This window comes from Saimiri boliviensis, chromosome 14 (genome assembly GCF_048565385.1).
Source record: "Saimiri boliviensis isolate mSaiBol1 chromosome 14, mSaiBol1.pri, whole genome shotgun sequence".
Lineage (NCBI taxonomy): Eukaryota > Metazoa > Chordata > Mammalia > Primates > Cebidae > Saimiri > Saimiri boliviensis.
Window position 1 is genome coordinate 31449813 of NC_133462.1, and position 25265 is coordinate 31475077.

A 25265-nucleotide genomic window follows, 5' to 3' on the forward strand; every position below is an offset into this window, starting at 1 on the left:
CAGTGGTGTGATCTCAGCTTGCTGCTGCCTTGACCTCCTGGCTGAAGTGATCCACCTGCCTTGGCCTCCAGAGTAGCTGGTGCATGCCACCATGGCTGGCTAATTTTTTTTATTTTGTATTTTTAGTAGAGATGGAGTTTCACCATGTTGGCCAGGGTGGTCTTGAACCCCTGAGTTCGTTATCTGCCCACCTCAGCCTCCCAAAGTGCTGGCATTACAGGTGTGAGCTCTCGTACCACGCTGGGAGACTACTTCTCCCAGTTTAGTCTTTTGATGATGGGTGGCATCTCCTCTGAGGTGGCCCCTCACTGGGGTAACCCACAGGCTCTGCCAGCTTGTCCAGACCCACCTGCAACACCTGACCATGAGCGTGTCGCCTACAGGGAAAATGTGGACATAAAAATCCTTGGACTTTAAGATGAGCTTTAATTTGTTTTCCTTAAGTGCATTTATTGATGTAAACAGAGCATGTTAAATTCCCAGGGAGAGCAGACTATTACTGATATGTTGGTTTTAATTCAAAAAAAGAAGAAACTATGATACCAATGGTTTGGATCGACAGCAGCTTAAGGAGGGGAAAAAAAAAAAGAGAGAGAGAAAAAGAAAGAAAAAAAGGTGACACCCCTCTGGCTTGGTGACCTGGTCCCAATCGCAGTTTCTATGGGACAGCAAGGCTGTCAAAACAGAACCCAATGATGATGGCTGAAAATCAAGCCACACTGCTGTGTGGTCAGCCCGCTGCCGTGGAATGCCTTGTGTCTCGGCCACGTCCAGCCAGAGGTACGACGCGCTTGTTCCCGATCACCTGGGTCTGCCATTGGAAGTTAAAGACGGAATCATTTCATGGCACTACAGATCTGGAAAAATAAAAATCTCAGCTAGAAAGAACGTCCGATTTGGAGACAGCGGGAGGAAGCGAAGGAGTGGGGACCATTTTGGTGCTGAGCAGAGGGTGTTCTGAGTTCAGAAGGACCACGCGACGGCTGTGGCTGTTTTCGGGGTCATTTGTAGCAGATACAGTGTCCCCTTGATGCTCGATGGGGACCGCAAATGAGCCTGACGGGACTGTGGACCTAACCCCGGCTGTGGACAGAAGAGGCTGCTCCAGGCTTCTTTCCTTCTCAACGCTTTACACAGGATTTCCTTAATTTGTGCTTTCCTTTGGTTTAACAGTGAAATAAGACTGAGGGGGCAAAATGGTTTTTTGTCATTTGTCCAAAACTGAGAGAAGAGGTGGAAGTGGGCGCCAGACCTCCTGGGTGATGCTTCCTGGGCCTGGTGGTTGGTTGCCTTGCTCAGGGTATGGTACCAGTTGCTCCTGGAGCCGCTGCTGGCCTTCTGGGACCTCGCTTCTGTGGCAGGGGACGTGACTGAGCCTCCTGGTGGGGCTTTGTGTCACAGAGAGGCAACGAAGCAAAGGCCCAGAGGCAGAAGGCTGACACTGACTATGGCTGACAGTCACACCTTGACTCCCTCTCTCTCTGGACACGCGACATCTGGGTGGGCCCGTTCAGCAGACGTTACAGGAAAAATAGCAATTTTAACTTATTCCATCTCCAAAGTTGAAAAAGATCAGACAGTTACTAAAATAAACGATTTCTCAATTGCATTCTGGTGGCCGTGGGCCCGGTGGCCACGGGCCTGGTGGCCACGGCGTGGGCAGGGCGTTGGAGGTGGAAGGGCCCCGGCTGAGTGAGGGGCTCACTCAGAACAGGCACAGTCAGCTGGGCTGAGCAAGGCTCAGAGTAAGGCGGTGTCCCTCACAGAAGAACACATCGGAAAAAACTGCTCCTCTTCTGCTGGTCTGGTGTGATTTTGACTCCCTGGTTGCTCCCCTGGGGGCTGTTGCCTTCCTGAAATCACAAGCGGTTTTCTGAGGTTATCACTGATCATCAGCACCATGTTTTACAACCAACCAACCATCCATCCAACCATCCATCCATCCAATCAACCAACCATCCATTCATCTATCTAATCAACCAACTAACCATCCATTCATCCATCCATCATCCATCTATCCATCCAACCAACCAATCATCCATCCATCCAAGCAACCAACCAATCATCCATCCATCCAATCAACCAACCAATCATCCATCCATCCATTCATCTGATCAACCAACCATCCATCCATCCATCCATCCATCCATCCATCCATCCAGCCAATCATCCATCCATCCATCCATCCATCCATCCAATCAACCAACCATCCATCCATCCGTCCATCCGTCCGTCCGTCCATCCATCCACCCACCCGTCTATCAAATCAACTAACCAATCATCCATCCATCCATCCATCCAACCAACCAATCATCCATCCATCCAATCAACCAACCAATCACCCATCCATCCATCCATCCATCTATCCATCCATCCAATCAACCAATCATCTATCCATCCATCCATCCATCCAATCAACCAACCAATCATCCATCCATCCAATCAACCAACCAATCATCCATCCATCCAATCAGCCAATCATCCAACTATCCAATCGACCAATCATCCATCCATCCATCCAACCTATTCCCTTCCATCTATCCACCCGCTTGCAACCAACAAAATCAATCAACCAACCAACCAACCAACCATCCATCCCCTTCCAACCATCCTTCTAACCACCTCATCCAACCAACCATCCATCCCTTCCCAACTATCCACCCATCTCCTTCCCTTCATCCAACTTCTTCCAGCTAACCATCTCCTTCTAACTACTCCTTCTAACCAATCAATCATCCATCCATCCATCCCCTCTCAAGTAACCACCTCCTTCCAGCCAACCATTCATCCATCCCATTCCAACCATCCAACAAACCAATCATCTACCTATCCAACCATCTCCTTCCATCAAATCAACCACTAATTTATCCCTTCGACCAACCATCCGTTCAGTTCTCTTACAGCTGACAGTTTTTTTCAAAAACAGATCTCTTTGCCATCTGCTATCTACCACCCCTTCCAACCACTCTCTCACTTACCTGCCCACCTCATCATACCCTTCCCACTCACCCTCTCAACATCTTTCCAACCCCTCATTCACCCATGCCACTCTCTTCTTTCCATACTTTTTTCCCTCCATTCATGTTCCTGCTCCTTTCTTCTCTCCACTCACTGCCCATCTCTGCTGAGGCAGCGGGGGCGGTGGGGGTAGGGGGAGGGCAGCAGAAAGGCTGTGTCCCTTAGGATTTGGGAAGCCCAGGTTCAAAGTCCTATTGTCACTTGCAGCTGACTGGTCTCCATGTCCCTGTGCTGCGGCTCTGCCTCACCACCTCTCCCCTCGAATCTGACTTCCACCTGCTGCTAGGGACATGAGACCTAAGCTAACAGTGTCAACACATTCCCTACTGAAAATCCACGAGTGCCGCCCATTATTTTCAGAGAGGAATGCCCTAGGTCTATCCCATTCGAAGTGAATCTGGCCTCTGCCAATCCCGAGAGCTCACATCCTATTCTCCCAACTCCCCCTGTTTGAAAGACTTGCGGCCGGGCGCGGTGGCTCAAGCTTGTAATCCCAGCACTTTGGGAGGCCGAGGCGGGTGGATCACGAGGTCGAGAGATCGAGACCGTCCTGGTCAACACGGTGAAACCCCGTCTCTACTAAAAATCTAAAAAATTAGCTGGGCATGGTGGCGCGTGCCTGTAATCCCAGCTACTTAGGAGGCTGAGGCAGGAGAATTGCCTGAACCCAGGAGGCGGAGGTTGCGGTGAGCCGAGATCGCGCCATTGCACTCCAGCCTGGGTAACAAGAGCGAAACTCCGTCTCAAAAAAAAAAAAAAAAAGAAAAGAAAGAAAGACTTGCACCTGCCTCCCCATTTTCTTTTCTTTTAGGTAAAACCTGGATTGATTCAACAATAACTACTGAGGGCCTACGATGAGCCAGGTGAGTTTCTGGGTCCTAAGCATGCAGTGGCAGATGAGACAAAAGGGCCTACGATGGGGAGCTCACATGGACGAGAGAGACAGAAATCATTCGGGAAAGACAGAAGCATGGTTTCCCACAGTGGCCGGTAATGAGAGAGACAGAAGGCAGGACAAGAGGGGGAGGTGACAGCGGGAGGTGTGTTTTGACAGTGACCTCTGAACAGAGGCTTAATGATGGGAGGAAGTGAGACCAGGGATGGTCCAGGGGTATGGTCAGCAGATTATTGTTCCCCAAAGATGTCCATGCCCTAAGCCTTGGAACCTGTGGATATGTTACCTGACATGGCAAAGGGATTTTGTGGATGTGATTAAGGGGACTGGAGAGAGGAGCTTGGTGGAACCAATCAGCTCACAGGAATCCTTAACAGTGGAGCAGCTGCCCCAGCTGTGGTCAGAGTAAGTGGCAGGAAAAAGTGAGGAACTAAACTCGCCGGTTGGTGCTTTGCAATTCAATTAAGAAAACAAGAAATTGCAAGGATTAGGGTGGAGCATCGGCCACTCATAACCTATGCCAGGAAAGGACCCAGCACGTTCTCCAGGCAATCAGTAGGCCGGCTAGGAAGACAGAGTGCTGCCATGCTGTTCACAAAATGAGTCAGAAGGGTTGTGAAGAGTCAAACCTGGGCTGGGCGCCATGGCTCTTGCTTGTAAGCCCAGCACTTTTGGAAGCTGAGGCAGAAGAAAGGCTTGAGCCCAGGAGTTTGAGCCCAGCCTGAGTTTGAGCCCAGCCTGGGTAACAAGTGAGATCCTGCCGCTTAAAAAAGAAAAAAGATTAGCCAGGCACGGTGGCACGTGCTTATAGCCTCAGCTACTTGGGGGGCTGATGTGGGAGCACTGCTTGAGCCCAGGAGTTCAAGGCTGCAGTGAGCTGTGAAGGTGCCAGTGCATTCCAGCCTGGTGTGGCAGAGTGAGACTCTTAAAAAAAAAATCTCTTTTTTCACTAAAAAAAAGAATCAAACCTTGACCATTATAGTGAAGAAAACAAATACAAGAAAATCCCAACTTGTTGGTCAGTACATTGGTTTCCATGAGCTATTTCCCATTTTGATTTAATGGCCGAAGAGCTGCTATTAAATCAATCACATGCCTCATTGTTCAACTCACAGCATCTCAGAATCACGAAACAGATTTGCTTTGCACCAGACGTCAACTACTTGAATGGCATTTAGTATTTTATGTGCATTCTTGAGTGGCCAACCCTAACCCACAAATAGAGCAGTTGGGGTCTTCGACTGGGTAAGAAATTTAAGACAGCTGGGAAAGGGCAGCTGCTGGAACCAAGGTGAGGGAGGAAGGTCACAACGGTGTTTAAATGCCCCCAAAGTACAGGGCAGTGTTTAGATTCTGTCAAGAAAGCACCACTGATCCTGAGCACAGTGGACTAGAAAACTGCTAGCACGGTCAACAAGAAAAGCGAGAAACGAACGAGGGTGGGTGGGGAGGGATTCATGTAGACTTCCCTGGCGGCCTCAGAGAGCCCTGGGATACCAGGAAGGTGGAGCTGTCACAACCTGTAGCATCTGGGGCTGGGGGGGCCGGGGGCAGGTTAGGAATCTGCCAGGCTTGTCAAGACGGTGAGCCAGCGGTTATCAGACGCCAGCCGCCCCTGCCTGAGCAACCTAGGAAGCCTTTCTCCAAGACGTGGCTCTCTGTCCTTGCACACCATGTTGTCTTTCCGGCCCTTTTCAGAGGTGGAATGGAAAGGGCCATGTGTCCCCTGCTAGCCTGGGGACTGGCTGGGAGCAGCCCGGTCTGCTTGGGCAGCGTCCCCAGGCTGGCACTGCCTGATGCCCCAGCCACACCTGCAAACGCTTCCCCTCTTTCCCAGCAATGTCCCATGGGGTCTGGCTGGGCCCTAAAAAACAGGATCTATGATGCTTCATGTCACCGCAGCTAACAAAGACGGCTGGATTCCACAGAGATCCACTCGGGGATCTGAGAAGGACACAGACTCACCAATTTTTTGTCCATTTTTGCTTTGATGTCTCTGGCGAGAGTGAAAAATGCCTGTGGAATAAGCACACTTAGTACCCGGAATGACAGCACCCCGAGTCCTCAGCCGCCTGTGTGGAGTGAGCGTGGCGGAACAGCTTCCCAGGCGCGGGCCTCCTATGGCAGTGGGGTCAGCGGGCCTGCCCAGCCCCGGCTCCTGTCCTTCCCCAGTCCCTCCACCTCCCCACGGCCTTTCCTCTCCAGCGCCAACTCTCACTTCCGCAGAGCACCTCAGTGTTGGCGGGACCTCTCCTGAGCCCTGTGAGACGGGGCTATACTTGGTTGGCCAGAGACAAAATAGAGACTCAGAGAGGCCAAGTGACTTGTCCAAAGGCAAGTTAAGGGACCGATCCAGAAGGATTTAGGAGTGCCCAGTTCTTCATCTGACTCCTCGGTTCTGTCTGCTCAGGGAAAAGGCAAGAGCTCTGTGGCCAAACAGGCTTCACTTGGAGTCCTTGCCTGGCAGCTCCGGGAGCAGGAGCGGGTTCATCCCCCAGCACAGCCAAGGCTCGAGCTGCTGTTACGGCCTTGAGTGTGGGACATACGGAGATGGTGGGAGGCGTGATCCCAACACACAGACCCATGACGTGGGAGGTTCTGGAGAGGAAAGTGGCCTGGGGTGCGGAGGAAGGTCTAGCAGAGGACGAAGACATCCTCGGGGGTGGCCTCCTGGGCTGGGCTCTGAGTAGAAAAGGGAACCTGACAGGTAGAAAAGGGGGCACACGGGAGGGGAATGCAGTGGAGTCTTGGGGAAGGGAGAAAGGGGGATGGGCGACGCCTGAGTCCCGGGTGGCAAACACCAGCTGTAGCTGGCGAGGGAGGGCTTTCCACGCCCGGCGAGGAGGCTGGCCTTGGTCTTCCAGGCAGCACAGACACTTTGGGTCGGGAGTGACGTGGAAGATCCCACCTTGGAAACATGACCAGGAGGGAGAAACACCATGGGGTCGGCCGCAGGGCTGGGGTCACCCTGTGGAGAGGGGAGGGTGGCATGGGCCAGCTCCCATCAGGGCTCCCTGCTGTGTCAGCTTTTGACCGGGACCTCTCCAGCATGACTGGCGTGGCTGAGTGTAGACAGAGCTGGGTCTCTCTGAGCCTCAATTTCTTCACCTGTAAAACCATGCCTACTCCCCAGGGCTGCCCAGGGGCCCGTTAGACACGTCCTAGGTGCCCTTTGTGGGCCTGCCCCTGCGGATGACAGATTCCCACAGGCCGCCTGTGCCTGGCATGTAGCACTGGCCAGGAAGTGTCCCTCAGAGGACTGACTGGCAACATGGAGCCTGAGGCTGGTCCCTCTGGCAGGACCTCCCCAGAGGACGCCAGCTCCCCCTTCAGCCTGAAGGGGCTGGTCCTGCAGGCCCCGTGTCTTCCAGCGGGGCCCGGGACTCACGTTTTCCACGTTGATGTTGGCCTTCGCGCTGGTCTCCATGAACTTGATTCCATAGTCGAGGGCCAGCTGTGAGAGAGGGAGGCACACGTGTGAGCACGCCAGCTGCTGGGCACATCTGAGCTTGACCAAAACAGGAGTGGAAGGCAGGGCTGGTGCCAAGTGGGAGCATCAACGGGGCTGGGGCTGGGACTGGGGCTTCCTGGGTCGCTCCCTCGATTCTCCAGTGGGGAGCCTATTGCAAATGCCCCTCCACAGTGCCACGCAGGCCATGCAGCGCTGTGGAGGGCAGCTGAGATGAGAGGGAGGCGGGGCCCTGCTGGGATCAAACCACAGCTCCGTCCCCTGCTCCTGTGGCCTTGAAGGCCAGAAGTGGGGCCATGGTGGGTTTCGACGAGACGCCCACAGAGCGTACCCGAGAGCGTACCGTACCTGGCTGGGCGTGTGCTTCCCACTCTGCCGTCCCCTGGCACGTGCCACACTGGGCTGACCAACTCGTCCCAAGCAAGCCAGGACCGCATGTGCTTATAAAAGGAACCACCAAAGCCCAATTTTTCCACCCGAGAGCACGCAGGGTAGCCCCTGGGGCAGCAGAGGGATGGGGAAGGCCTCTGCATGGGAATCCTGAGACCACCCCCCAGGCCCTCTGCCCCTTGTGCCAACATGCCCACCTTTTCTCCCCGTTCCTTGGAAACTTGTCTCTTGTCATTCACATCACACTTGTTCCCGAGTATCATCTTTTCGACATCTGCAGAGGCGTGCTGAGAGAGAGGGGGACAGACAGGGGATCAGACTGGATCAGACACTGGCCAGGTGCCTTTGCCAACACAGAGCCAGTCCACAGAAATCAGAGTGGTGGGATTAGGACTGCTAGGTACAGCCTAGTCTAAGGGACAAGCTGAAGCTCAGAGAGGCCGAACAGCCAGTCCCATGTCACACAGCCAATGCCAGGGTCAGGGTTCGGGCTGCTACTCTGACCAAATGCACATTTTCTGAAATGCTTTCTGGCAGCTTCTACGGATATGTCAATCACGCTAGCGCACCTGGGCTGCTGTGGGGGTCTGGCCTCTGCAGGGGTGAGTGAGGCTGAGACATTTACCCCCTACCCTGGCCTTCCTCCCTTCGCAGGAGGCCCCAGCTGTTGTCCTGGAACCCTGGGCTCTGCCCTTTTTTTTTTTTTCTAGGAAGGAGTCTCATCCCCTCTCCCAGGCTGGAGTGTAGTGGTACGATCTCGGCTCACTGCAACCTCCACCTCTGGGTTCAAGTGATCCTCAGTCTCCTCAATAGCAGAGCTGACAGCGGTGAGCCACCACGCCTGACTAATGTTTTGTATTTTTTTTTTTTGAGATGGAGTTTCGCTCTTGTTACCCAGGCTGGAGTGCAATGGCGCGATCTCGGCTCACCGCAACCTCCGCCTCCTGGGTTCAGGCAATTCTCCTGCCTCAGCCTCCTGAGTAGCTGGGATTACAGGCATGCGCCACCACGCCCAGCTAATTTTTTGTATTTTTAGTAGAGACGGGGTTTCACCATGTTGACCAGGATGGTCTCGATCTCTCGACCTTGTGATCCACCCGCCTAGGCCTCCCAAAGTGCTGGGATTACAGGCTTGAGCCACCGTACCCGGCCATGTTTTGTATTTTTAATAGAGGCTGGGTTTCAACATTTTGGCCAGGCTGGTCTCAAACTTCTAACCTCAGGTGATCCGCCAGCCTTGTTCTCCCGAAGTGCTGGGATTACAGGCGTGAGCCACCATGCCTGGCCCTGACATTTTAACTCTCTTTGTGGGCTCCAGAAAGGGGCTATGCCTGAGGTGGTCGCAACTCGAGGCGGTCACCAGCCCCAGGCACTTCACCAACCATGTGGTGCTGCCCAACCTCTACCTTCTACCCAAAGGCAGCTCCTTCATTAGACCTCCCTGGGTCCCCATGGAGTCAACCGTGCTTCCTGAAGAATGGGGACACTGGAAACTGCTGTCTCCTTTCACCAGCTGAGACCTGGTCTCTGGAACCTACTGTGCCACTCCCTGCCTTTCTGCCCATGAACCAGAAGGTGCTCCTGCCTGCTGGCCAGAAGCAGAGACTGTTTGCAAAGACCAGGCTCCCTCCTCTCCATGGATGAAGACGGCTTCCCCAGCCAGGGTGCAGCCTTGCACTGGCTACTTCGGCAGCTCAGCCCTCTCAGGATCATCGAGGAGCTGAGCCCAGTGCAATGACTCGTAAATGGTGGGGTGGCCTCTCAGCCTGGCCTGAGGGGGTCCATGAGTCCTGGGTGGACAGTGATGTGCATTTTGTGCTGGCTTTATAGATGGGAAAAGTTCTCTGGCTGTGCCTCAGACCTGAAGCTCCACCTGGTTAGTTGTCAAAAGCTGCAGGTGCCACTGGCCAGGAAGGCTTTGGGGGTGAGGTCAGCTCTTTGGGGAGCAGGAAGATGAAGATGCTGGCTTTGGGAGGGTGAGGAGGGATTGGCTTCCTCCTCTCCCCTCTATGGGTCAAGGTCTGAACACAGGTAGTTTGTAGCAGGTTACACCCAGCTCTGATACAGCTCAAAGTACAGCTGACTGGCCAGTGACCACACCCTCCGACTACAAGGGTCACACCTGCACTAGAACCTTCCTTCTCTAGAAAGCAGCCAACGCTCATGGTGACCACAAGCTTGGATGTTCCTTCTGACTGTGACGCTGGCCAGATCCAACAGCCCAGCTGGAGGGGTGGGCTCCGAGGGGCTCTGGGGCGGGGCCAGGCCAGGGTGTGGTCCCTGGGGCCAGCTGCCTGTGTCTCAGTCCCTGCTCCCATCGCATCCCAGATTAGGAGGCTATTGGCAAGTGACCTGTGCGTGTCTCTGCACCCTGGCCTTCTCATAGGTAAACCAGAGAGCGCTGGGACAAGGACTGAAGCAGGGACAGTGGGAAGAGCCAGTGGGCCTCACCTCCTCGATGTTTCGAATCCAGTTCCGGATGTTGTCGAAGGACTTCTCGTTGGTGATGTCATAAACCAGCATGATGCCCTGGGCAGGGAGAGGAGACACGGGTGTTTCATCACTGCAGGTTCTGGAGACGAGGCCCCAGCAGCACAGGAGAATGGTGCACAGCCCAGCACCCGCCGCACAGCCAGGACTGTTGCTGCCATTCTTCCTGCCTCTGCGGCACCCCAGAAGCCAGCCCTCTCCCCTCCATCCTTGCGGCCCTTCCTTCTGCTGGGCTCTGGCACCAGTCCCGTCCTGCCCCCTGGGCTGCCGAGGTGACCCTTCTGCCTCACAGGCCAGCCCCTGCCATGCCCTCGATGACAAGCCCCACCAGCTCCCCTGGTGGCCAAAGGGTGGTGCAGCCTGACGCTGCGAGCTGTTCCACAGGCCCACTGCCAGCGGTGCTCCCCTCACGCTGACCCTCCCCTGCAGCCGGCCTCCTCTTCACCCCTTGCTCACCCCATGCTCTGCCAGAGCCACCTTCCAGGCACAACTGAACCCAGGGAGTCCTGACCTGACATCCACGCAACTTCCAGTGACCCCATTACAGAGGGGACCAGCTATGTGAAGAAGGGTTGGGCGCGCCGAGACCCTTCCGGTTCCCTAACCAACATATGAGTGACTGGGAGACGGCACATGGGTCCTGAAAGAGCTTCAGGGCAGCCCCGCCTCAGCCTGGGTCCACAGCCTCACCACTGCTGTGGATAAGGGCAAACATGCCTATGTGATGCAAGGAGAAACTGAGGCACAGAGACATGACCTTTAAGATTCAAGCCTGGGGCCGGGTGCAGCAGCTCATTGGCCAGGTGTGGTGGCTCACGCCTGTAATCCCAGCACTTTGGGAGGCCAAGGTGGGTAGATCACTTGAGGTCAGGAGTTCAAGACCAGCCTGGCCAACATGGTGAAACCCCGCCTCTACTAAAAACACAAAAAAACGCCAGGCGCGGTGGCTCACACCTATAATCCCAGCACTTTGGGAGGCCAAGGTGGGTGGATCACTTGAGGTCAGGAGTTCAAGACCAGCCTGGCTAATATGGTGAAACCCTGTCTCTACTAAAAATACAAAAAGTTAGCCAGGCATGGTGGCACATGCCTGTAATCCCAGCTACCTGGCAGGCTAAGGTGGAGAACAGCTTGAATCTAAGGTGGCAGAGGTTGCAGTGAGCTGAGATAGTGCCATCGCACTCTAACCTGGGCAACAAAGCAAGACTCCGTCTCAAAAAAAAAAAAGATACAAGCCCCGGGGGTGGGGCGGGGGAGGGCGGCTAACTCCAAAAGCACTGATGACACCTACCCTCTCAGCAACGTCCCAGGGCCTTTTTCAGCCCCAGAATCCACATTCCACATGTGGGGGCCACCCTCTGGTCTGTGGTTCTTTTTCTGAAATGGAGTCTCACTCTGTTGCCCAGGCTGGAGTGCAGTGGCATGATCTCAGCTGACTGTAATCTTCACTTCCTGGGTTAAAGTGATTCTCCTGCCTCAGCCTACAAAGTAGCTGAGATGACAGGCATGCACCACCAAGCCCAGCTAATTTTTGTGTTTTTTTAGTAGAGACAGGGTTTCACCATGTTGGCCAGGATGGTCTTGATCTCTTGACCTCGTAATCCGCCCGCCTCTGCATCCTAAAATGCTGGGATTGCAAGTGTAAGCCACTGCGCTTGGCCAGTGTGTGGCTCTTGATGTCCTCGTGGAGTGCCCACAGCAGGCCAGCCTGCAGTGCCATCACAAGTCCCCTTTGTGTCTGGGGACCCTGGGCTCCAAGGCACGTGGCTTGCTCATGTTGAGGCCTGGCTTTCTTCCTTCCTCCCTGCTACCGGCTCCCCGGGCCCAGCCCGGCATCTGTGGCACCTCGGAGGGCACTGGTGATCTCTGCTGCTGGCCAAGGTGTCTGAGGCCGTCCAGGTTTGCAGAATAAGGACATGGGCAGCGGCAATGGTGAGACAGGTATGAGTGCAAGGGTGTGGGACAAAACCACACAGATGGGACAAGAAAGTCTCTGCGACTCCAAATGCTCCCAAGAATTCGGGGACATAAATAAGGGCCTCACAATCAGCCGCAACCACGGCCAAGAACCTCAAGGCTGCAGTGGCCCATGATGTCTGCCACACGCCAGCCACAGTGGGCAGACCTTGTGAATCAAGCGTGGTCAGGGTCGGGGGCGTGGGGCCCTTTATCCAGGGACTGGACCCTGTGAAGACCCAGGATTCCTGCCATCACCACTAAGTTGGGGACATGTGCCCAAGGCTCAAATTCCTGGATTTGTACCTATTTCAAGGAGCTGAGGGGAGAGAACCTGGGCGTTAGCAGGGCAGTGGGTAGAGCTCTCTCTTAGAACCACGCAGAAGCACCTGGAAAACCCTGAGCCAGCCAGCCTATTCCAGGTTTTCCTGGAAACGCCCCTCAGGGCTCCAAGTGACTATTTTTCAGGCCCCCCTCTGGGCAAACCTCACAATAGGTCTCTAGGCATCCAATGCTTCCCACACCTGGGACTCTGAGTCCCAAGGGTCTAGGAGCATGCTGACAGAGATGAGGACCCAGTTGCAATGGTGGCGCTGTCCCATGTGACTGCTACTGGCTACGTAAGGCTCTAGGGCACCAGAAACACGGCTGCTTTGACCCAAGCAGCTGGATTTTCAATGTTTTTAGAAATCATTGGCCAGGTGGGGTGGCTCATGCCTGTAATCCCAGCACTTTGGGAGGCTGAGGCGGGCAGATCACCTGAGGTTGGGAGTTCGAGACCAGCCTGATCAACATGGAGAAACCCCATCTCTACTGAAAATACACAATTAGCCGGGCATGGTGGTGCATGCCTGTAATCCCAGCTACTCGGGAGGCTGAGGCAGGACAATGACTTGAACCTGGGAGGCAGAGGTTGCAGTGAGCCAGTATTGCACCAACTGCCCTCCAGCCTGGGCAACAAGAGTGAGACACTGTCTCAAAAAAAAGAAAAATTAATTAATTAATTAAGAGACTGAGTCTCGCTCTGTTGCCTAGACTGGAGTACAGTGGTACAACTTGGTTCACTGCAACCTCCACCTCCCGGGTTTAAGCAATTCTCCTGCCTCACCCTCCTCAGGAGCTGGGATTACAGGCACCTGCCACCACATGTGGCTAATTTTTGTATTTTTTATTTATTTATTATTTTTTGAGACGGAGTTTTCACTCTTGTTAAACAGGCTGGAGTGCAATGGTGTGATCTCGGCTCACCGCAACCTCCGCCTCTTAGGTTCAGGCAATTCTCCTGCCTCAGCCTCCTGAGTAGCTGGGATTACAGGCACGCGCCACCATGCCCAGCTAATTTTTTGTACTTTTAGTAGAGACGTGGTTTCACCATGTTCACCAGGATGGTCTCGATCTCTTGACCTTGTGATCCACCCGCCTCGGCCTCCCAAAGTGCTCGGATTACAGGCGTGAGCCACCGCGCCTGGCCTAATTTTTGTATTTTCAGTAGAGATGGAATTTCATCATGTGGCCAGGCTGCTCTCCAGCTCCTTACCTCAAGAGATCTACCCATCTCCCAAAGTGTTGGGATTACAGGCATCAGCCACTGCACCTGGCTAGATTTTCAAATTGTGTAAATTCAAATAGCCACATGCAGCCAGCGGTGTCTGTTCAGGTTAGCTCCGGTCTAGGAGGATGGAGAGCCACAATCATCTTGGTGCTGGTTGAGGATGTGGGTGCTGGAGACAAACAGCCCGGCGCAGCCCAGCCATTTACCTACTGAGTGCAGCAGCAGGGCAGAACACCAGGCCAAACCTTAGGTTCTTTGTTATAACACAGGAATGACAATGGCGTCTGCACGCAGGGGTACACGGACAAAATGCAATGAGATAAACCGAGCTAAGACCTGGGCCCTTTGCCTGGTGTGGGGGAGGGCTTGGTGATCAGGGCAGGGTGGAAGGTGGCTATTTTGGCCCAGAGAAGATTGGGACAGACCCCAAGTCACACAGCTTTCTCCAGAGACTGAAGTTCCCCAAGACTCCAGTGCCGTCAGGCCCCCTGCCCCCCCGCCCCCACCAGAGCACTACGAGGGGAGAGGAAAGAAATACATTAACTTTACTGAGGCGTGCTAAGGCTGCAACCCACACGCGTGGGTGTCCATGAGGTTTCGGACGCCACGTGGGATGCTCTAAACACATAATGCCTCCATTCATCTCCGCAGTCCTCAAGTCTTTCCTGAGCAACTACTGCAGACCCAGCAGGTCCCCCGGTGCCAGGCAGATGGCAGAGACCAGGATGTGGCACTGCCCTCATAGAGGAAACAGGCAGTTGCCTGAGCAGTTAAATGATGGGGTGTGCCAAGCAAAGAGCAGGGAACAGAGGGAACTGGGAATGGGGAGAGACAGCCATTTATCCTCAGCACAGCCTGGGACACGGTGCTGTGCTATTCCATTTCCCAAGTCAGGAGATGGAGCTCAGGGCAAGCCAGGGTCTCAGGCCAGGTCCAGGGGCTCCACCTCCTGCTCCCTCCGCCCCGAATGCCCTGCTGTATACACTCAGGGCCCGAGACAGGACCTTGTCCCGTCCCCTGCCGCCTTCCGCATTTAGTTCAGGCCTGGCCCAGAGAAGGTGCTCGAGCAATGTTTGAGGGATGATGAGTGAGTCTTCCTGTCGCGTCATCCTGCCTCAGGCCCGGGTGGCGGATTTAACAGCCGACAGCCCAGGGCAGGTCAGCTCCTGGAAAAGCTTCACGCTTTTGGTAGCAAATTCCATCGAGACTGATGTGGGTCACGTGACCGCTCCTAAAAGTCAGGGCATGCTGGCTCCAGTTGTGCTAAGCTCACCTGGAAGAACCGGCCTCCTGTGTCTTCCGTCATTCCCAAAGAATTATGTTTCTACTTTACTTAAACCCTGCCTTGTCTCTGCAGCCAGAAGGGGAGGTATGTACATGAGGGCGGGCCTGGGGCATGCAGCCTCTTCCTAAGACTAACTTAGGACCAAGGAGCCCTGAGGAGCTGGGGCACAAGCTCCACAGAAACATCTCGGCTTCAGTAACCAACACACGGTCATGCTCCCATGTTGACTTAAAAAGGAGATACAAATAAACAAACCGAAACTGCCTACCATCGCGCCCCTGTAGTAGGCCGTCGTGATCGTCCGAAACCGTTCCTGACCGGCTGTGTCCCTGAACATGAAGAGAAGGAAATATTAGCAACATCGAAGGCAAATAACTGTCCCCAATAGGAGACAAGGAGCATCTAATCATGGGTCATCTGTTGCGAGTTCTTCTTCTGCTAAGGCAGCACCCTGTAATCTACCTATTATTACAGGGATGGACACTGTGGCTTGGAAGGGTTCAGGTCATTTGATGAGGCAGTGCCGTGACAGGATTCCTGACCCACACACCCTCTCCCTCTCCTGCACCTTTGCTTCCAGGGAATTGTCCTTGGAGTTTCTGGTTCATAGACGAGGCAGTCATGTGGCTCGGAAATGCAGCTCTTGGTTGTTGGGTGCAGCTGGGACTCAGGCTCACGCCTGTAATCCCAGCACTTTGGGAGGCCGAGGTGGGTAGATCACCTGAGGCCAGGAGTTCGAGACCAGCCTGACCAACACAGTGAAACCTCAACTCTGTTAAAAATACAAAATTAGGCGGGCATGGTGGCACATGTCTGTAGTCCCAACTACTTGGGAGGCTGAGACACAAGAATCGCTTGAACCTGGGAGGTGGTGGTTGCAGTGAGCTGAGATCGTGCCGCTGCACTCCAGTGTGGTTGACAGAGTGAGATACTACCACAGGAAAGAAAAAAAAGTCAGGCATGATGGCTTACGCCTGCAATCTCAGCACTTGGGAGGCTGAGGCTGGCGGATCACTTGAGATCAGGAGTTCAAGATCAGCCTGACCAACATGGTGAAACTCTGCCTACTAAAAATACAAAAATTAGCCTGGGCTGGTGGCAGGTGCCTATAATCCCAGCTACTGAGGAGGCTGAGGCAGGAGAATTGCTTGAACCAAGGAGGCAGAGGTTGTAGTGAGCTGAGATCATGCCACTGCACTCCAGCCTGGGTGACAGAGTGAGACTTTGTCTCAAAAAAAAAAAAGAAAAAAAAAAAAATTAAAAGTGACCTAACTGATTGGGGGCAGAGCCAGGTCAATACTCATGTCTTTTGTCTCCAAGCCCAGGGTTCCTCCCACAGCCCTGCAGGGACCTGGAGGGCTCGGTATGTCTGGACCATGCAGAAACACATTACTCGGAGCTGACTTTCTGGCACCAGCAGCAGGAGACATGAATGGTTAAGAACAGCCATTTTTTCCTCAACCACCGTCCTACTTGTCTTAGAAGAGATTTGAGTCACTGATCTCACCACAATTGCTAAGAGCAGAAGCAGGAAGGCAGGAGGAAAGTGAAATTTCTGCTTGCTGGTGCAGTGTCACTTTGGACTTGGGAACAAAGGGTGACGTGGCACCAATGTGCTGGAAGTGGAGAAACTTCCATGGCTCGGAACTTACAAGGCGGCTGACTGACTACCAACTTCTGCAGGATGGACTGCACGTTAAACCTGCCCCAGACTCCCCAAGCCAGATTAAGAGGTGAACAGCACCTGGAGCCGAGGGGGCCTGTGGGGCTCCCTGAAACTGGCAAGTGGGGGCGACGGCTCATGCTTCGAGACTTGAGGGAGGATGGCTTCCTGGTCCATCTCCAGGCACACGGCTCCCAGGCACTTGCCTGGTTTGGGTGACAGGGGAATTGCACCTCTCTCTCTCTTTTTTTTTTTTTTTTTTGAGATGGAGTCTCACTCTTGTTGCCCAGGCTAGAGCACAATGATGCCATCTCAGCTCACTGCAACCTCCGCCTCTCCAGTTCAAGCGATTCTCCTGCCCCAGCCACCCAAGTAGCTAGGATTACAGATGCCTGCCACCAGGCCCAGTTAATTTTTAGTACTTTAGTAGAGATGGGGTTTCACCATGTTAGTCAGACTGGTCCCGAACTCCTGACCTCAGGTAATCTGCCCGCCTTGGCCTCCCAAAGTGCTGGGATTGTAGGTGTCAGCCACTGCATCCAGCCTGCACCATGCTCTTAAATTTGACTTCTCTTTATTTTGCTCAGGGCCAGTGACTCTATGCAAGTGGCACGTGTGCAGGGCGGGACCCCATTATACCCAACCACCTGATCTCAGTCTCAGGAAACTAGAAGTCAGGCCAGAGAGGGCAACTTGGAGCCTCACCACTTCCCTAATTGTATGTGCACGGGAAGTGACCCGCAGGTCTCAGGAATAGAAACAGGTCTCGCCAGGGGGCCCAGCCTTGGCTTAATTTCGGTTTGGGGGTTTCGGGTCTGCATGCTGGGGAGGCCTGGGCTGCCCCAGGAGAGAAAAGAGGAAGTGAAGTTGGACCTTTATGCTTCTGAGTGGGTGGGGTGGCTCAAAAGGAAACTCTTGGCTGGGGCATCTCACGGTTCTTGCAGCCGTCACCAGCACCTGGCACTGAAAGGGCTCTCTCCCCGTTCAACATAAGCAGCCCACTGTGAAGCCCAGACCCAGACGGTGCCCACAGTGGAGTACTGAGCTAACTGGGGCTGGGCAGCTCTGTGCCCATGCTATAGACCCTGGCACCTCTGGGCTGGGTATAAAACTCCAGGAGCTTCTGAAAAAAGCCCCATGTGCCAGGACTGGGCACCAAGAAATGGAGGCCAAGGTCACAGGGAGGGTGGAGGGAGAATGCCAAGGGCTTCTGGCTCAACGCCCTGGCCAGGTAAAGGGAATGACAGAGAACAATGACTCTTACCAAATCTGCAGTTTAATTCTCTTGCCATCGAGCTCTATGGTCCTAATTTTAAAGTCAATTCCTGAAAGAAAAGGAAAAAAGGCATATCACTGTCAGCCCATTTCCTAAGCTGTCTGAGCTGGGCACTGCCAACCTGTGCAGGTGAGAGCTGTTGCGGCTTACGGAGACCCTGCCTGGCACTGGGCATGCGGGATGTTGGAATCTCCATATCTCGACACTCCTGGAGACACTTTCCCTCTCCAAGGGCTGATGGGAGCAGTGCAGAGCAAACCCAGGGGGCATGGGTTGCAAAGCCCTGCTCTTGTCCCTTGCTGCCAGCTGAGCCCACCTCCCCACCCCAGGCAGCTGTGCCAAGTGGGTCTCAGCAGAGCCAGCTGCAGGCTTGAGTCCCACGCTCCAAGCCACCCTGCAGCTGGGCCCCAAGCACACAGGGCCTCGGGCCCCACACTGTGCAGGCGCACATGGTCACGTTCTTTCCTGCCCTCAGCTGTTGCAGGTGCTGTTGCTTTTCTGTGGGTGGTCTGTGTCCCGCTGGCCTGTCAGCTGGGCAAACTTCTCCTTGGCCCTCTTGAAGGTCACCTCCTAATAGGCCTTTCTGCCCCCATCCCTCTTGTCTCCTACCTCCCACTTCCATCCCCCTTCCCCACAGTGACCTCGCAGCCACCTTGATGTTCCCCAGGCTCCCATTATTCCCTTAGTCCCCTCCCCAGCCTTCAAAAATACAACCCTAACCACCACGTCACACAGCTAACCTCTGCTCCAAACTGTCCTTTTTTTTTGAGATGGAGTCTCACTTGTTGCCCAGGCTGGAGTGCAGTGGCACCATCTTGGCTCACTGCTGCCTCCGTCTCCCAGGTTTAAGCAATTCTCCTGCCTCAGCCTCCCGAGTAGCTAGGACTACAGATGCCCGCCACGACACCTGGCTAATTTTTCAATTTTTGCTAGAGATGGGGCTTCACTGTGCCAGCCAGGCTGGTCTCAAACTCCTGACCTCAAACGATCCACCTGCCTCAGTCTCCCAAAGTGCTGGGATTACAGGTGTCAGCCACTGCGCCCGGCCCTCTGCTCCAAACTTTCTATTGTGTGTCCACCAACGAATGAACGGATGGACAAAATGTGGTCCAACCATACAACGGAATATGACTCAGTCATAGAAAGAAACGGAGCACTTTTCCGCGATATACAACATGGATGAACCTTGATGACATAAGGCTGAGAGAAGCCAGACACTAAAGGTCACTTAGTGTGAGATTCCATTCACAGACACGTCCAGAACAGGCTCATCCATAGAAGCAGAAAGCTGACAGTGGTTGCCAGGGGGCTTGGGGGAGGCAGGGCATGGGGACATGGGAAGGGGTGGTGTCTTTTTGGCATAATGAAAAATGTTCCCAAACTGCCTGTGGTGATGGTTGTAGAACTCTGTGAATGTACCCAAAGCCACTGAATTGTACACTGCAAATGTGCGAACTGTACGAGAGACGAGAGTATGAGAATTCTATTTTTTTTTTTTTTTTTGAGAAGTTTCGCTCTTGTTGCCCAGGCTGGAATGCAATGGTGCAATCTTGGGTCACTGCAACCTCTGCCTCCTGGGTTCAAGTGATTTTCCTACCTCAGCCTCCTAAGTAGCTGGGATTATAGGCATGTGCCATCATGCCCAGCTAATTTTATATTTCTTTTTTTAGTAGAGACACGGTTTCTCCATGTTGGTCAGGCTGGTCTTGAACGCCTGAACTCAGGTGATTCCCCCCACCTCAGCCTCCCAAAGTGCTGGGATAACAGGTGTGAGCCACTGTGGCAGGCAGGAGTATGAGAATTCTATCTCAGTAAAGCTATTGTTTTTTTCCACAAAAAAAGCACCTTCCAGTGGCTTCCTTGTCCCCCTTCCCTCGAATAAAGTGGAAACAGCTGCCCCTGTGTGCCAAGGTCCTGCCTAACCTGGTCACCTCTCAGGACTCTGGCTCGTGACCTTCTCTTTCCGGCCATACTATCATCCACACAGCGATTTCCTAAACATTCCAAGCACGCTCCTGACTCGGGGCTTCTACGCTTGCTCTTCCCTGTCCTGGAAAGTTCTTTCCTTCTGTAGCTCCCTGGCTATCCCTTTGTTCAGGTCCCTATTCAAGATCCCTCCTGAGGGAGCCTTCCTGACCATCCTCCTCCACTCGCCCTTACCGATGTATTAACTTATCTGACCTATATTTCTGTTACCTGCTGCACGGACCTGGGTGTAACCCTTGCAGATCCTGATGACCCGTGTGGACGAGGAACAGCCAGACTCAGCCTTCGCCACCAGGAGTTTCTTCAAATCCCTGCCAGGGAAGACTTGAGGCCCAGGCCTGGCTGGACCTCTCTGAACCCAGGGTGGGGATGCTAATTCCATCCAGCCAGCCTCAGCACTGGAATTTCGCCCTCTCAAACGTAAGCTCCCTGGAGGCAGGGACTGGACAGTCTCATCCACTGCTATTACATCCCAGTGACTGAATATGCATCTGCTAGAAGCTGGTAGCACAGTCCTGCACGCACCTTGACTCACTCGGTCCTCCCTGCAGCCCTCGTGCCAAAGCGGCTGCCTGGCCCGCAGAGGCCTTGGCAAAATACGGCTGGATCAAAGAATTAAAGTGCAACAGGGTCTATGCGGTGCTGAGTGGTTCACAAAGCACTTTCTCAAATGCCAACCCTGTCACTGGGTGAATGAATGGGCCCCTGAGGAGTCAGTGGCGCTGAGCCAGGCTGGTGAGAACCCATTCCAGGGAGCCACAGGGCCAAGTTCACAGCACAAAATGATTGATGGGGTTTCTGAGAATAGGCTTTGGTGATATGTTACTTTTGGCAAAATGTTAAGGATCGAGTGGCAGAAAATGAACAGCCACTCAATCCTTGGTCTATAAAGAAAACCCAGAGGGACACTCAGCCAACATGGAATCACTTTTTTTTGAGACAGTCTCGCTCTGCTGCCCAGGCTGGAGTGCAGTGGCATGATCTCGGCTCACTGCAACTTCTGCCCCCAGGTTCAAGTGATTCTCCTGCCTCAGCCTCACGAGTAGCTGGGACTATAGGCGAGTGCCACCACCTCTGGCTAATTTATGGAATTGTCTTCAAGCATTCAGGTGATTCTGCTTCAGAACTAGACAGCCCAGTGTGTCTAGGCTTCCTAAAGCATAACCACCTCATGTCACGCGTGCAGAGGGACACACAAAATCAAGGAGCACTGTTAGGTTGGCCAAGCTCCACAGCAGTGCTCCGCCCTCCACTCCTGCTGGGTTTTATTAACACGCTAAATTTAATTAGGAAGTGCAAACTTTACGAGACCTAAGAATTATGAGGCCTGAACTTCAAGGTCACGGTGAATTAGACTTTCCTAGAAGACAGAAGGCTACGAATGGAAGGAGAATGCTGGGGTTGGAGGGAGGGAGCTTGGGGTCAGGTGCCACCTCTACCTTGCTAGGTAACTTTCACCAAGTCCTATCGCCATCTGCAAATGGAAGATAGTCTCTTTAACTCTAAAGAGGGGCGTTTGAGGGGAAGGTGCTGAGGCTGGGAAACTGCGAACTGGGTAAATGCAAGCCACAGTCTGCCCACAGTTGTATTTTTTTTTTTTTTTTGAGACAGGGTTTCGCTCTGTTGCCCAGGCTGGAGTGCAGTGGCGCCATTACAGCTCACTGCACCTTGACCTCCTGGGCTCAATCCATCCTCCCACCTCAGCCTCCTAAGTGGCTGGGCCTACATGTGTGAGCCACTATGCCTGGCTAATTTTATTTGATTTTTTTGTAGAGATGGGGTTTTGCCATGTCGTCCAGGCTGAATTAAAGCCACTTCTTGATTGGTTGGGGCACAAGGGTTACCCTAAAGTTTGGCCTTGGAGTGGGGGAGGGGGAAGAATTCAGAAACATCTGTCTTCAGAGGGTGGAAGCTGTCACCACAGGAGCCATTCATTTGCTTTCTCTAGATGGCCTCTGGTTGTGGTGACAACCCCTTATTGTCTAATTCTGATCCTCAACCACCAGGGCACTAGCCCAGGCAGACAGCAACACTCCTGCTCTGCAGACAGCAGGGGTCAGAGAGGGGTAGTGCACGTTCAATGGCCAACAGCAACTAGGAACCAGACGTGATGATTTCCAGTCAATTCTCTCTACTTTACATCTGGCATATAACTTTTATAAAGTGCAGCTCCTCGAGGAGGGCAAGAATGGAATTGGCACATTATCATGAGATTCAGGGAGATAACACGATTCTGTTGAAGTCAAACGGTAAAGCAAAGGCCATTCTCTACGTTTTCTTGACTTTGAATAAACTCCTGGACTTAGTGACGGTTCCCTCACTATCCCATCCCTAGCAGGGCTGCAGAGCTCACAGGCCACTCTGATCGGTGTTACTCCCAGGTCAAACCTTTTCATCATGGGCCAGGACTGCTTCTGTGGCGCTGAGAGAGGAGGTCAGCTCCACTTCTGTGGACGTCACAACTGAGACATCACAACAAGCCAATTTTGTTCAAGCACAATGTGGGCTAGCCCTACGGGAAAAGCTGTTCTAAAGTGACAACCGGTGTCCTGGGCCCTTTGATAGGGAAGTCAAGGCTGTCTGTGGCAGTGGCTGATTTAGTTTCTCACTGAGGGTTTTATCTTGCATCTTCTTGGGGATGACAGGTCCCAGAGCAGGCAGCACTGTCACTTGCCATTGCTGTCATCCTGGAGCAGGATGAAACGCAGGCAGTGAAAAGGTCCTGAATCCTCTTATCATTTCTTCTAGAGGAAAATACACTTACGGGGGAAAGCATGGCAGGGAGAGAGACTCGACCTCTGGATGCTCCAGAGAAAAAGGGGAGGAATGGTGTGGGTTAGAGTCCCGGCTCCAAGGCGCATTAGCTGAGCTTGTCATCAGCCAGGGGTGTGCGGTGCTCTCTCTAGGAGAGCTAAGCCTCGAGTTTTAGGGTGAGACACAGCCAGGATTAAATTCCATTAAATCCCATTCTCACCACCTGCAGACTGTGTGGCCTTAGGTAAGCTCCACGCTCTCCCTGAGCCTCAAATTACTCATCTGTGAGACGGGCTCATAACAGCACTTCACACCGAAACTAGAGTGTGGAAATGCACGTGAAGAACTTGGCACATAGCAAATGCTCATTAAGGTGACATGTCACCGTCTTTTTCCCACGGCCAATTCCTCATGACTCAGTTTCCACGTCTGTAAGACAGGAACCGCAAAAGAACCGCTTCGAGGGCTGCTGCCAGGACAGACCGAAAGGACGGGCGCGAAGACGCCTGCCCAGGACATAACATTCCCTAACGAGCGGGCTGAGGATCGGAGCCTCAGTCACCCCATCTGCAAAATGGGCACCTGGTCTCCTCCGCCACGGCCCATGAACCCCCGAACGGCAGTGCAGGCGGCTGCTCTTCTCCCCTCAGGCCCCTTTGACCCTCTCAGAGCCCTCGGCCCACCCAGCAGAGTAGATTTCTCAGCCCCAGCCCCTCAGGGGCGCGCCCAGCCCGGGCCTCCGGCGCCCCCAGCCACTCCCCGATCCCGCTACCTATGGTGGAGATAAACGTGGAGTTGAAGGCGTCCTCGGAGAAGCGGAACAGGACACAGGTCTTCCCCACCCCCGAGTCCCCGATCAGCAGCAGCTTGAACAGGTAATCGTAGGTCTTCGCCATATTACACTCTCTCCCCGACGGGAAGTGCAGCCAGCGCCTCTCCACTGGCCACCAGCCCCGTCCATCAGCGCCGAGCCCGCCCCCTATTGGCTCCAGGCCCGCTGCGCGTCACCGCGGCCGACACTCGCCCCTGCATCCCGCCCGCCGCGGGGAGACCTGGGGAGGGGGCGAGTAGAGCGCGGAGCCGGAAGCAGCCCGAGCGTACCTCCCATTGGCCAGCACTGCTATGAGGTCGGGCTCTGATTGACCAGCAGTAAAGAATAGAGGGGCTTCAAATGGGGACGAGGCGGGGGGGGCGTGGCATTATGTGGCCCCGCCTCCACCGCTGACTCGAGCGGTCCGGCCCCGCCCCAAAATGGGAGAGGGAAAGCAGCGAGCGGCGCCAACGGCTCGCGCGCCGGCAGTCTGTGGGCGGGGCTTGGGGGTGCGTGCGCACGCGCACCCGGAGGTCCGTTAGGCGCCAGCAGAGGGCGCACGCGCATAGTTGGGGCGGGTATCTCTGCGTCCCGCCCTCACAACTCGCGCAGCCGCAGTAGGCGCCGAAGCCAGCGCGGGAAAGGACTGCAGAACTTTTATATTTGCCTGTGGTCTCCTAGTCCCGGCAGCGTGAGCCGAGGGAGGAAGGAGAGAGGAGGCGCTGTATAATCAAAAAGTGACCCCCGAGGCGAGATCTGAGGTCTCGGCTGTGGTTTGGCAACCTGCTTAGAGATACCCAAGGTCTCCGCCACCTGAGCGGCGTCACCGCCAGGAGCTGTGCCCCAAGGCGCGCGCTGGCCTCTCCAGGGCCCGCCCTCGGCCGCCTTAGGGGTTGTCCGGGCCAGCCTTGGGGGTTAGGGCAGTGAGGATGCTGGGTCCTATCTAGGGTCGGCGGTTCTGTGTCTGGTGGGCCTCTCAACATTGAAAAAACAGACCGTCGCGGTAGCTTCCGCCTGTGATCCTAGCGCTTCGGGAGGCCGAGGCGGGAGGATCGCTTGAGGCCAGGAGATTGAGGCTCCGCTAGCCTTGATCGCCCCACTGCACTCCAGCCTGGGCGACAGAGCAAGACACTCGAAAAAAGAAAGAGCTTTTTTTTTTTTTTTTTTTTTTTTTTTGAGACAGAGTTTCGCTCTTGTTACCCAGGCTGGAGTGCAATGGCGCGATCTCAGCTCACCGCAACCTCTGCCTCCTGGGTTCAGGCAATTCTCCTGCCTCAGCCTCCCGAGTAGCTGGGACTACAGTCACTCAACACCATGCCCAGCTAATTTTTGTATTTTTAGTAGAGACGAGGTTTCACCATGTTGACCAGGATGGTCTTGATCTCCTGACCTCGTGATCCACCCGCCTCAGCCTCCCAAAGTGCTGGGATTATAGGCGTGAGCCACCACACCCGGACCCCAAAAAAACTTTTAAAAATTAGCCAGGTGTGGGATTGCATGCTTGTAGTCCCAGCTACTCAGGAGGCTAAGGTGGGAGGATCCCTTTAGCCGTGGAGGTCAAGGCTGCAGTGAGCTATGATTGCACCACTGCACTCCAACCTGGGTGATAGAGCAAAGCCCTGACTTAAAATAAATTTAATCCTAGTCCAGCTTAGCAAAATGATGTTACTGTTTTTTTTCCCATTAGATGGTGAGAAAACTGAAGCCAGAGGAGGTTAAG

General features: G+C 54.0%; 1 protein-coding gene across 1 annotated transcript; it reads right to left on the minus strand.

Annotated features, from left to right (window-relative positions):
* Positions 1–406: 406 nt before the first annotated feature.
* Positions 407–23671, minus strand: RAB8A (RAB8A, member RAS oncogene family). Its single transcript, XM_003942248.4, has 8 exons — positions 23507–23671; positions 17983–18043; positions 15324–15384; positions 10224–10301; positions 7970–8059; positions 7302–7367; positions 5879–5929; positions 407–1853 (listed from the first exon to the last, which is right to left on the minus strand). The coding sequence occupies exons 1-8, from the start codon at positions 23628–23630 to the stop codon at positions 1761–1763; spliced, it is 624 nt and encodes a 207-aa protein (XP_003942297.1). The 5' UTR covers positions 23631–23671; the 3' UTR covers positions 407–1760.
* Positions 23672–25265: the final 1594 nt, after the last annotated feature.